The 11,993-nt window shown below is 32.8% G+C and overlaps 1 protein-coding gene across 3 annotated transcripts; it reads right to left on the reverse strand.

Annotated features, from left to right (window-relative positions):
* Positions 1-2,867: 2,867 nt before the first annotated feature.
* Positions 2,868-11,543, reverse strand: LOC105334486 (uncharacterized). Of its 3 annotated transcripts, XM_011437965.4 has the most exons (9): positions 11,401-11,537; positions 10,801-11,000; positions 8,907-9,061; positions 8,665-8,698; positions 8,492-8,577; positions 8,150-8,198; positions 7,976-8,040; positions 7,731-7,764; positions 2,868-7,161 (listed from the first exon to the last, which is right to left on the reverse strand). In XM_011437965.4, exons 3-9 carry the CDS (start codon positions 8,914-8,916, stop codon positions 7,068-7,070), a joined length of 372 nt encoding a protein of 123 aa, XP_011436267.2. In that variant the 5' UTR covers positions 8,917-9,061; positions 10,801-11,000; positions 11,401-11,537; the 3' UTR covers positions 2,868-7,067. The 3 variants fall into 3 exon arrangements, with proteins under 3 accessions (XP_011436267.2, XP_065935903.1, XP_065935904.1); XM_066079831.1 differs by lacking the exon at positions 7,731-7,764 and having other exon boundaries at positions 11,401-11,541; XM_066079832.1 differs by lacking the exons at positions 8,150-8,198; positions 8,492-8,577 and having other exon boundaries at positions 11,401-11,543.
* Between the last annotated feature and the right edge of the window lie 450 nt (positions 11,544-11,993).

Below are 11,993 nucleotides of genomic sequence, written 5' to 3' on the forward strand. Positions count from 1 at the left end.
CGTTACGTTACGTGGTCAGATAGCTCTCAAAAACGAAAAAGGGTAGATCCAATTTCAAGAATGTATAAAGACGAAATTCTTCGTCATGAAAGTGAAGAATATTGTGAGCAATGCCTCGGGTTTCATACCATAAAAGTAGGGCTATATTTTGGAAGTTTGGATGATGGGATTTCAATCTCACAATGAAACTGTGAAAAAAGAAAAATGTGAAAATAGAAAACATTAGTGAACTGAAACGGTGAGCAATGTAGTCCATGGGCCTTTCGTTTGATCTGTCTCTGTCAGCTTTTTCAAAACATTTATATCAAACTCTCCCTTTTCTGAGAAAAATGTATGTGTAAACATCTAGATATTATTGTTACAAAGCAACTACAAATATATCAAAGCATTTAATTGAAAGTTTAAAAAAAAGACATTTGACTATGCAGATTAAAACAACAGGTGTTCACAGTAATACTGTCTCTAACTAATTAACGATTTTAATGACTAATTAGTCACGTACTCGTTGACAATAAAAAAAACTTTTAATAAGTAAAAGACAATACTGTGAAAAGATAATAAATCTTTCCACATTCATGCCTTATTTCATCCCTAGGGAGATTATGAAAAAATACATACGCAAGAATTGCAAGAAATCAGCAAACATCACAAACATATGTAAATTAATGCATAATAAGAAAATACTAAAAGGAACAAAGAAATGAAAATGTGGTTAATAAACATAATCATCATGATATACATATACACTATGTATGATAACCTTGCATGGTCGAGGAGAGTTCTGTTGTAGTGCACATGCACGTACAGGGTGAAAAGAGTGTCCAAGTGAATGGATTGGTTGGCAGTCGGGTAGAGTCATTTAATAAATTGTTTTCGGAAAGCCCGCTTATTTGTGTGCGCATGTGAAGGTCAAAGGAATGTGTGATTGTATTCCACCACGTATTTCAAAGTTCCAGGGTAGGGGAGCACTTGAACTATGGCAAAAACATCAACAAAAATACGATTGCAAAATAATCACCTATGCAACTGTTCACTAGCGATACAATGCATATTTGTACTGAGTTTTGCGATGAATTTACAGATTCTAATGTCGTCGGGGTTTGTTTGTAGTTTGCATATTGAGGCTGGAGAATTTTTAAGAAAAATTTTTCTGAAGAAAGAAAAGTCAGGCTCATTAGATATCATTAGACATGCGTGTGTGTGTGTGTGTGTGTGTAATGTGTGTGTGTGTCTCTCTCTCTCTCTCTCTCTCTCTCTCTCTCTCTCTCTCTCTCGTGAGATTATTCAACTGCTTTTCTAACATTTTCCCCCAGGGACTCTTGTTTGGAAAGCTTCTGTTGCCCAGTCAATTCTGTAGTTAGAACACCAGATTGTAAAGTTGTACTATTGATTTTATTAAGTCAGGAATGAACCCTTTTTTTGCTTGTTTGACATTTCATGTGAAAGTGATATCAACCGAGTCAGAAAAAATTTGTTTGGCGTAGTATTACAGACCAGTCGACATAATCTTCCAAAGAAGAGTAATTTTCGAGTGTCAAATTCCGATATTTTTTAAGAACGTTGAAGAGTGATTCAGATATGTCAGATCTACATAGTATACAAAGATCGAGCGAATTTTTGCAAAAAAAACTGCTGGAGTGTCACCTTGTTGAAGGTCTTGGTACACAGAGAACCATCTTGGTTGTTTTAGATTAACCACGGCGGTGCTAACAGCATGTGTGTGGCAGTTTTGAATAAGAGATTATACTTTGATAGTGACGCCAAGTTTGAAAAGTTTAAATAGAAGCCCATTTCTCCACACAGTATCAAAAGCGTTACTAGTAGATGTACCTAAGAAAATGACGAAAATGTTGTTGTGTTCAGGATTAATATTGTTTCTTGCAGATCAAAGGATGAAGTTAAGCAACCACAATTTTCCTGAAAGCCTTGTTGAGAATTTGGAAGATCTGCATGATGTAAGATATGCTCTGTTATGCGTGAAAGTATTAATTTTTTAAGAATCTTGAAGATGCATGACAGCAAGGCCTCTAGTCTGTAGCTTTTGCAAGCGTCATTTGGTTTGTCTCCCCTTTTGTATATGGGGATAATTAGTCCTTCTTTCAAAACAGTGGGGGTTTTGCCGATGAGTAAAGAAGCTTTAGGGTGCGGTTTTTTTCAGTGCCACCTCCATGCTTGGTGTGTCCTTTTGTAATTAAATCGTAACTTGTGGCTTATCGTAACTTCAAAAATTCCAAGACTGACGTCATTTCACCCACTGTAATTTCACCAGCTGATAATCTTAAAAATCGTGTTCACATAATATTGTAACCATGGAGATTTTAATGGACCTTTGTTTTTTCTGCCTGTCAGCTTTATTCACACATTTATATCAAACTCTTCTTTTTCTGTGAAACATGTATTTGAAGAAATCCAAATAATAATGTAATTACAAGTCAAATTCAAATATATCATAGCATTTCATTGAAAGTTAAATAAAGGACATGAGACCATGCAGTATAAAACAACAGGTGTACACATTAATACTGTCTCTTACTAATTAACAATTCAAATGACTAATTAGTCATGGACTAATTGACAAATGAAACTTTTAATCATAAAAGATAATACTGTGAAAAATTAATTAATCTTTCCACCTGTTCTGTTTTGAATTTGGATGAAGGTTACCTTTGTAAGGTTTTTTTTTACTGTTTTGAAAAGAACTTGATGGTTTATAGTTTTGCACTAAATAAAACTGTCTTATTATTAAAAAAAATTCATTACAACTAATTTACCTTTTGTTTTTGAGAGTTTTATGGCATAATCTACATATGTTTTTATTATTCAAACATAAAACCGTTTAGCATGGGGTTTAAAAATAAAACGACAGCTTTGAGTGATCTAGTTTTCTTTTATAAATAATTCTCACAGGATATTGGGTCAAATTAACGTCAACTAAAACTCTGTTCTCCTTTCTTACAAACAACACACAGACCCAGTGACACACAGAAATACACGTACAAGTTATGAGCCGGACACTCGGGTTCAGTTAAATGTACAATGAAATCACATCAGTTTGTGGTCACTTTTTCGTAAGTTCCTGAAGCTGTGCCTGCTTTGCGTACGTTCTGTTCATAGCGTTATTCACAGACTGGGAGGTAGTTTCCATGGGACTGGATTGTGTATGAGAGTCTCTATATGTACGAACACTGCCCACTGTGTCCGTTTTACCGTCCTCTGTTTTGCCCAGAAACCTTATTTTCTGGGACTCTGTGAATTTGCTATCAATGCGATGGTGTTGCTTTGGAGAAACATGTACACTCCTCGATGATGACATCACTTCTTGATCTCTCAGAACTTTGGCCTTCACGAAAGGCCTCGTGGTCGTGTCCCCAACAAGAGGTTTATATCCAAGGGAGCCAAAGCCAGCAAATTCGTCGGAAGGTTTCGAAATGCTGGGAAGTTTTGGATACGGAAACAAAACCAAGGAGCGCTGATACATGGCATGATCCTGTAAACTATCCCACATAGTGTTCTTTTGAGGCTTCATCTTCAACAAATTAATCAACAAAATCTGTGTGTCGTATCATAGACTCCCAACTTGGTTTAACATTTAATCCATGTTGTCTTTATGAGCGTCCACCGAGATTTTGGACTGGTCAAGTTTAAGGAAAAGTCAGTAGAGAATAAGAAGATTAAGACTGACCGTCAATACTTTAATCTTGTACAGTTTATGCAATCAATTCATAATCAGACCTTCGGTCCCTCATAATAGTACAATACAGCCGATTTAATCGGAAGAAACAAAAGTTTTGTTTTCCTTTGCTTCCACTTCATTGCAGATATTCAAGAAAGCAATACAAATATTGATGACGCCATCCACCCTCCCCCACCAAAAAAAACACTCATTTAACATTTCATTTACTAGTATCATGCTCAAGATTTCTGTTGAATCGATTAATTTCTTTTGTGATATTTTCCATATACATATTAATTTTATAACTCATTTGATGTAAGGGGAGGGAGTTCAACAAAACTGCCATACTACCAAAGCTTTTCTAATTCTTAATGGAAAGATATCTATTTCTGATAACAATGAATCACCATATTTACAAACGATAACCAAACATCTGTTTCAGATGTAGTACAATTTATTGATAAAAAAAAATAACTTAAAAAACAGCAACAACGGTACATGGGACACAGATGATTCTGCAGGATACAGTAGAATGTAGTGCAGAGCAGCAATATAAAAGGACGTTAAATTCATCAAGACAGTATCGATATTGAATAACAGCCAGTCACTTTCTTCCAGTCACTTATGTAGGTCCGATAGAAAAAAGAAATTAATTTTTTCAAATATTTTTTTTCAAAACTTGTATTGAAGCTGTTTATATGTTGTCTAGTTCAATGGCACGACAAACCCCCGCAAATTCTTCATCTGCAACACTTAATTAAACGGCACTGGTCACATCTCAACGCGGGTTGAATATTCTCGATGGGACTTAAATCAAACGACTTGTTCAAACTTGAATTTCCTCTTGTGTTTTGCGTGGAATTGCTTTTTTGCTTTTGCAGTTCACATCCTTCAAGCTGAGGCAACACAAAAAAACATACAAGAAGAATTATTTCCCCAAAAGCTTTGCTCCAGTTACAGTCTAAATGAAGCGGTTGGTAATAATAACCATCAATCTAGATTCTTCCAAATATATTTTAAAGTCAAGAGACTCACAATCGGAAACAATGAATTTGAAAAAATGGCACAAATAGCACTTGTGAGTAAACGTTCAGTGGAGTTACTTCCTTATCATCTCCCTCAGTTTGGCTTGTTTCCCGTAAGTCCTATTCATGTCGCCAGTTACTTTTTGGATGGAAGTAGTCGACAGTTGGCTGACGTCGGTACCATGTACAGGTCGGTGAGACGCGTTTACACGACCCAGTTTCTTCTCTATTTCTGTGTCGGAATTATACATTCCATTATGGTTTAAAGATTCAGAAAATCTAGCGTTCTTTCGATTTTCTACTTTTCCGCTTATAATGGTATCACTCACAACAGGGTTATTAGGAAACTCTCTCAGTAGCTGAGCTTTGAAAATAACTCTTTCGCCAACTAATGGCTTATATTCATAGGACGAATGATTCGAACTAAAAGTATCCAACGTTTTGGCACGTTTTTGTGGTGGAAAGAACACGAGAGATCGTGCGTAGTTCTTACTAACAGTGCTACAATCAGATCCTAAGCACCGGTCCTCCAAAGAGTTAGACCCCATTTCATGTAGGTTTGTGCTGCTCTTGTAAAACCACTTTGGCGCCGGTTTCAGCGATCGCTTGAGATGTTCTGATGTATCAGCAAAATCCTGTTTGTTCGTGGACACGAATGTTGAGGAGGGCAGTGTTGAAGCAGGTGCTTGAAATTTCAGCGAGTTTCTCCTCTTTTCAGACACGGGTCTAAAATGGTAATTTGATCTTTTCACCTTTTCTGCCACTTTCGATTTGTTCTTATAGTCAAAGTTTGTGTCTGGAGCAAAGGAAATTTTGACGGGAGAAGCTTTTGGCACGTATCTAACCACCGTATCCACCGGGAAATCTGTATTAGTGGGATATCTCACGTACACCGATTCCGGGGTACTAGTATTTCTCGTTCCGGATTTCAAGTCAGCCGAAACTTGGTTATATACAATTGAACTAGTCATTGTAAATCCACGAACCTCTCAGTCTTTCATATGTTTAAAATCCAGTTTGAAACTCTAACTAAAAATATACTTAGTCCGTCTATTACGATGAAGGCATGCGAGTGGGTTGATACGCAATGAAAAGAAATACCACCACCTTAAATGCATAAAAGATATCTTCAGGTGTACTGAAATGGAAAGCGCTGTTTGCCCTGATTAAAAGTGTTCATTCTTCGTCTGTATAAAGGTAATTAATTTCCCTGCAGTGAAAGCTGCGGTTTCATTCATTCCTTGCAGCGAGGGGTATCTCCAGATATTAAGTATTTAATAAAGTATTAGAGACTGAATGAAAATCTAAATATTTTAAAACGCTTGAACATTCACTAAATAAATATTCGCTTTTGTTCTCAAATGAGATTAAAGGAATTTAGATATGCTTCAAACAATTAGCCTGGGCGACCCAAAGCCAGCAAGGGAGAAATAAAGGGACCAATCTGGGGTGACAGACTTAACAACGTAATCTGCATGGCATTGTTACAAAGCAATACACAAAACATTCAATCATTTTTATTGTAACTCTTTATGTACCTTCCATTGAAGATTTTCAATAACGTGCACGATAAAATCTGTAATTATTCAATTCACATACACACACACAAAACAAAAAAACGAAAAAAATAATAATCGCACGTACAATAGCTTACAGTCAATAATTGTCCACACTATAATATACGCAGATTTTAAAATTAAAAAACTCAAATGCATAAATCAATGATCGACATTAAACAAGAGTAACTTCAAATCTAGTAATGATATTAATTAATATGTTCAAAGTTCGATATGTTTAATTACTAGCATACAGTCCTCTTAATTTTTTAAACTATTTATAGAATCATTTGGTGAGAACAAACAAAATTAAATCATTTTCTATTGAAGCATCAATTATCAATAGATGTGTGGGTCAAAGTTTGAATTTTGAGATGTTCCTCGTTATATTTTTAAACTCTTGATCAACTCTTGGAGAAAGTGGTTTCTATTGAGGATGTAAGCGACTAAAGCGTTGCGTGGCCGCTTCATTGGAATAAAACAGGTGAATCTGTCAACACATACTTACATTCTTCAAACACATATGGACATATATACAATCATATCCGCATTTCTATTCCTTTTCATGAAGATTCAAACTATATTTTGAACATTTTGGTCACATGCTTTTCAATATTTTTGATAGCTTATCTCTCATTACAACCCTTTTAATTACATATTTCAAGCAAATAAGAAAATTTCATGTACAGTCAATTAAAAAAAGACATGTAGAGCACCTAAAATGACTCCGCCACATAAATATTATTTGACTTCTAGTTTTTGAACACATTTGTGGGGTTCATAGAACCAGTATCTCTGAAATGTGAATTTTGGTCACAAAATAACACAGCAAGCACATTGCGAGTTTTCCTCTACCGGGTTGTCGTATATTCGCATTTCTCCCTTATTGGTCAAAGTGGCTTCTTTCCTAGAATAGAATGCCAAGGGAAACTCTCAAAGAAAGAGAACCTCTATGGTTTTAGTTTTTAAAGCTTTTAATAAAACATAGCTTATAAAGTGCATTCTTAAATTTTAGATGTTGGATTTATATATTTTTGGAATTGTCAAAATTCGTAGACTCTCTTCAGTACCTTTACTAGGTGGCATAATAGAAATCCTTCGTTTTTTCAATTTTTATTAAAGAAAATAACCTAGTCCTTAAATTGTAGACAACTGAACACAATCAATGCCCGAACTGACTATGTACTTATTGATCTTTAGAAAAAGATCCTTTGTTGTCAAAACCAAGGTCTCTTTCTTTTAAAAGAATAATCAAACGATTTCTTTTCTTTATATAATGATATATAAGATGTCTGAATACCTACATATCTATCCCTTTTACATCGATTTAATTGGTTTATATGTTAACCTTCCCCTTTCCCTTCTAAAACTAAAGCTCTAAAACTTGGCCTTTGCCTAGAAGTAATAAAGTACTCATTCAACATTTCTGTGTTTCTGGTTATTAGTATTTGTTACCGTAAAATTATTGATACTCACTCCAGTGCTCGTTTTTTTAATGTCTCAAGTTTCTCTATTTAAAGAAAAACATAAAACTAGTTATTTATTTTTTTTACATAATTGATACAATTCATTTAGAAAAGCTGTAAACTTAAGTGTATATTCTTATAGTATAGATATATATACTATAGATAAGGACATTTAACAACATTTATAACGATCTGAAGAGCATGTATATTGACCTGAATTGTTGTTTTAATTATTATTTGATTAATAATACACACCCATATTCCTGATCCTTGTTACTTTCATGTTTTCATAATCTTCACACTGGGGTATTTTATTGCTCCTATAAAAGTAATAAGAGAACAATATTAATTCGATTGGACAGTCCTATTGGAAAACATGAAAGTATGGAAACTTGTTTATAATACTGTGAAAAAAAAATTAGTCCTTACTCTCTACTGCCTGCAACCTCCTGGCATTTACATTTTATGTTCGGATTGGCTAAAATAATATATGACTAAATTTATTTTTATCTCTGTTAATTAATATGTTTCAGAAACATGATAAGAAGAGTGAAGTAAATGAATAATGTATCAATTAAATTAAAGAAGATATTTTATGAAAAAATTAAGATTTACAAATTCAGTTTATGTACTGCAACCTGTTTTTATTCTTGTTTAAAAAAGAAAAGCCTCTTATGTTATATATGTACATAAATGTACATGTAAATGTTAACCTCTTCAAGTTTTACCTTTGAAAATGAAACAGTACAGTATACTTCTCTTAATTTTTACCATTTAATTGACATTTCATACATCTCTTGTCTGTCATTAGAATATACCCCCCATGAACACCTCTCGAATTTTCTGCTTGGCTCGAACTTAGAAAAGAAAGAATTCGTAAGTATAGTGCATTAGGTTGGTTATTTAAATAGAAACTAACAAGAAAGAAATCTAATTTTGAGTACCTCTTGTCTTTAGGAACATTTTCATAGATATCACCTGTAATGAATATTACACAATGCGATTTCAAACAATCTGAAATCCTCTATAGATAAGATGAATGTTTAAAAGACATATGAGACCAGACCATTATGCAGTAACTAATCTTTTTAGTAAATATAGAAATCTTTAATTCGTATAAATATTGATGAAATCAAAACAGAATTATTGCAAAATTAAATTTAAAAGTGCAGGATTTGAGTCGTACCATCTTCCATATTAGTTCTTCATGCTGATTTTCCCTTCACTGTGTAAATAGCTTTCAATGATAACAACAAACAGTTGTTTTCGTCCTATTGTTCAATTTTGTACTTTCTTAAACACCTTGTTTCCTCATTGACATTTTTCACAATATATGTATACCTGAAATATTAGTAAAATATAAATAAAAAGGAACGGCAACTCTTAATGAATGCAATTAAAGGGGCATGGTCACGATTTTGGTCAAAAATTATTTTTTAGATTTAAGTGTTTACAATGCTTCAGTAAGGCATTTTAAAAAGGCAACCAAAATTTAAGTGTCATTTGTTAAGTTATAAGCGAGTTACAGAGCTTTCAATTCTTCGCTATGTAAACAAAGCTTTTGTTTACATTTTGAAATTTCTAGTTTTTAACACAAAATGAATGTGTTAATCGTTAGGAACTGTTAATTCATGCTTAAAATGAATGAGAAGATAGACAAATCAGTTTAAAATAGATTTTTACTGGTATATTGAACCCATGTAAACAAAAACAGGGCACGAGCCCTGTTCACATGACGAAGAATTGTGAGCCCCGTATCTTGCCTAAATCTCAACGACTGTCACCCAAATTTCATTTGATCATTAAAAATGCATTCATAAAGCATTGTAAATAATAAAAACAGAAAAATAAAATTTGACCAAAATCCCTTTAAAAGGACATGGTCACGATTTAGCTCAAGTTCTATTTTTATTATGTACAATGCTTTAGAAATGCATTTTGTGATGATCAAATGGAATTTTAGAGCCAGTCGTAGAGTTATAAGCAAGATACAGGGCTCTCAATTCTTTATCATGAAAACAAGGCTCGTATCCTGTTTTTGTTTACATAGGTTCAATGTACCAGTAAAAAATCTTTTTCAATGTAGTGTGTCTATCTTCTTATTCATTTAAGGCATAACTAAACAGTTTCTAACCTTTTCATTTTAAATCTAAAATTGGCATTTTCACTTCAACATTCAAAATATAAACAAAAGCTTTGTTTACATGGCAAAGAATTGTAAGCTTTGTAACTCGCTTGTAACTCAACAAATGACACTCAAATTTCGGTTGCCTATTATAAATGCTTTACTGAAGCATTGTAGACATTAAAATCAGAAAAATAATTTTTGACCAAAATCGTGGCTTCTTGGTTTTTTGAAAAATTGAATCATCTATTGAGCAAAGTAGGGAAGCCCTTTATTATATAATTACCTGTATGTTATACAACTGTGTAAACCATAAAGCTATATGATCAAGACGTTGCCTATTAATTCTTCACCTCCTAATATTATAGATATTTGTGCTATACTACCATGTACATATAAAATTTTGATATTCGGACAGACGTTTACAATGATTTACACAGAATGTCTTTGAATATCGTCTTTCCTGTTAATTGCAAAACAGGAAAACACAAGGTATTCTGGGTGCTATATAATGAAATTTGTTAATAGAAGTTCTTAATAATAATAGTACAAGACCCAACTGAAATCTATAAAAAATCAACAAGGTCTTTTTATTTTCCTTGTGAACTGTCTTACGCAATCAATCGGGATCAGGTATTATGAAATGGGTTGCTTTGGCCAGGACAGGAAATCCAAATTCAAAACACCTAATGTACAGGAAAACAGTCGGTGTTGCTGCAAACATGTATCTAGCTTTTCTATTATCATTTTATCATTTGATATATGCATGTATAATTCAATCTCAGGGTGTGTTATAATGTTGTGCTTTTTAAACATGTTGTTTTTTTCATTAAAGATAAAGATATAATCATATATAAGTAATTTTCTTAAAAACTCAATATAAATTTTGTGTATTGTAGTTCAATTTCTCTGACAATAAGCAAGAAATTCTTGAATGAAAGCGAAATCTACATACCTTGATTCCAAATGCGCTTTATGTAATTTGTAGAATTTATTTTTCCACTTGATTTTTAAAGCATATGTTGAAAATTTATATACTTCCGGATGATAGTGTTGATAAGTCGAGTGAACAGCGAGAAATCATCTCAATTCATTTAATGTCGGAAAACGGGAAATGAGCGACGGGGAAGTGATTGAATCGTGATCTCTATTTTCCTGAAATTGAGAGATTAAAGCTAATTTAAGTTTGGAAAAAGCTGGATTAGTTTCACATATTTAAAATAAAACTTTTTTTTTGAAAAAAAATAATTATGGTTATAATGACTAAAATGATATAAAAATTTTAAGAACTATGAGAAAATATATTTGCGAAACATTAAACGCCTTCACCGTGGTTTGATGAATAAGTTTCTGACTTTAATCTTCAGTAATGTGACAAATTGTTACATTAAACTTTTGTAATTCAAAGAAATGAAAACTATAACAATCATGTGAAAGATAGTGTTGAATTCTTTGAATTAGAAAATTTTAATGTAAGAAAAGTACTTATAATAAGGATTAAAAACAACAACCGGGCATGATCAATTTCAAATAAATTAATTAAAAACATTCGTACCTTTCTTCATCCTCTGCCAGGTATCCTGCGAACTTATGATTAATTCCAGTCTTAAAGATATCATGCGCATTGGTGAATTTAATGTTGATACTATTACAGGAAAGGTATCCAAAGGCAGTTTTGATCCACAGCATGATCTAGGGTAATTGTCCAGTCTCCGGCAAGCTTTAATTGTGTCAAGTGTTCGTATATCTTATATATTTCATCTGTTCTATATGTTTTATATAAAAATCAAAAGAAAAACTAGGCAGTGTTGTACAAAGGTGTGTCACAATGTTTTAACATGATTTGATCAATACAATATAGGAAATGTTTTAGTCATGTAATTAATTGACTAAAATAAAACTTGGCTCATCGATAGTTGCTAAACTTTGTATAAAACTTATAACCATTAATCAGGTGGACTAATTTTTTTGTGTTTGACTTTTTATAAAAAATATATTTTCTGACTTTAACAGATATTAAGTAAAGAGAAAGGAATATGAGGATTTCATTGAAAATAACTTTGAATACTGGTAGGATATCAGCAATTTTGTTTGTTTGTTATTAATTAGTTGTTTGTTTTGTCCAATTGTTTTCTATGTTTGTTGAAG

Source organism: Magallana gigas, chromosome 3, assembly GCF_963853765.1.
Source record: "Magallana gigas chromosome 3, xbMagGiga1.1, whole genome shotgun sequence".
NCBI classification, from domain to species: domain Eukaryota; kingdom Metazoa; phylum Mollusca; class Bivalvia; order Ostreida; family Ostreidae; genus Magallana; species Magallana gigas.

Coding starts and splice junctions, on each gene's coding strand:
- LOC105334486 (XM_011437965.4), bottom strand. Junction 8,578..8,664: donor AATGTTCCTAAAGACAAGAG/GTACTCAAAATT, acceptor TTCTTTTCTAAG/TTCGAGCCAAGCAGAAAATT. Junction 8,199..8,491: donor TATGAAATGTCAATTAAATG/GTAAAAATTAAG, acceptor ATATTATTTTAG/CCAATCCGAACATAAAATGT.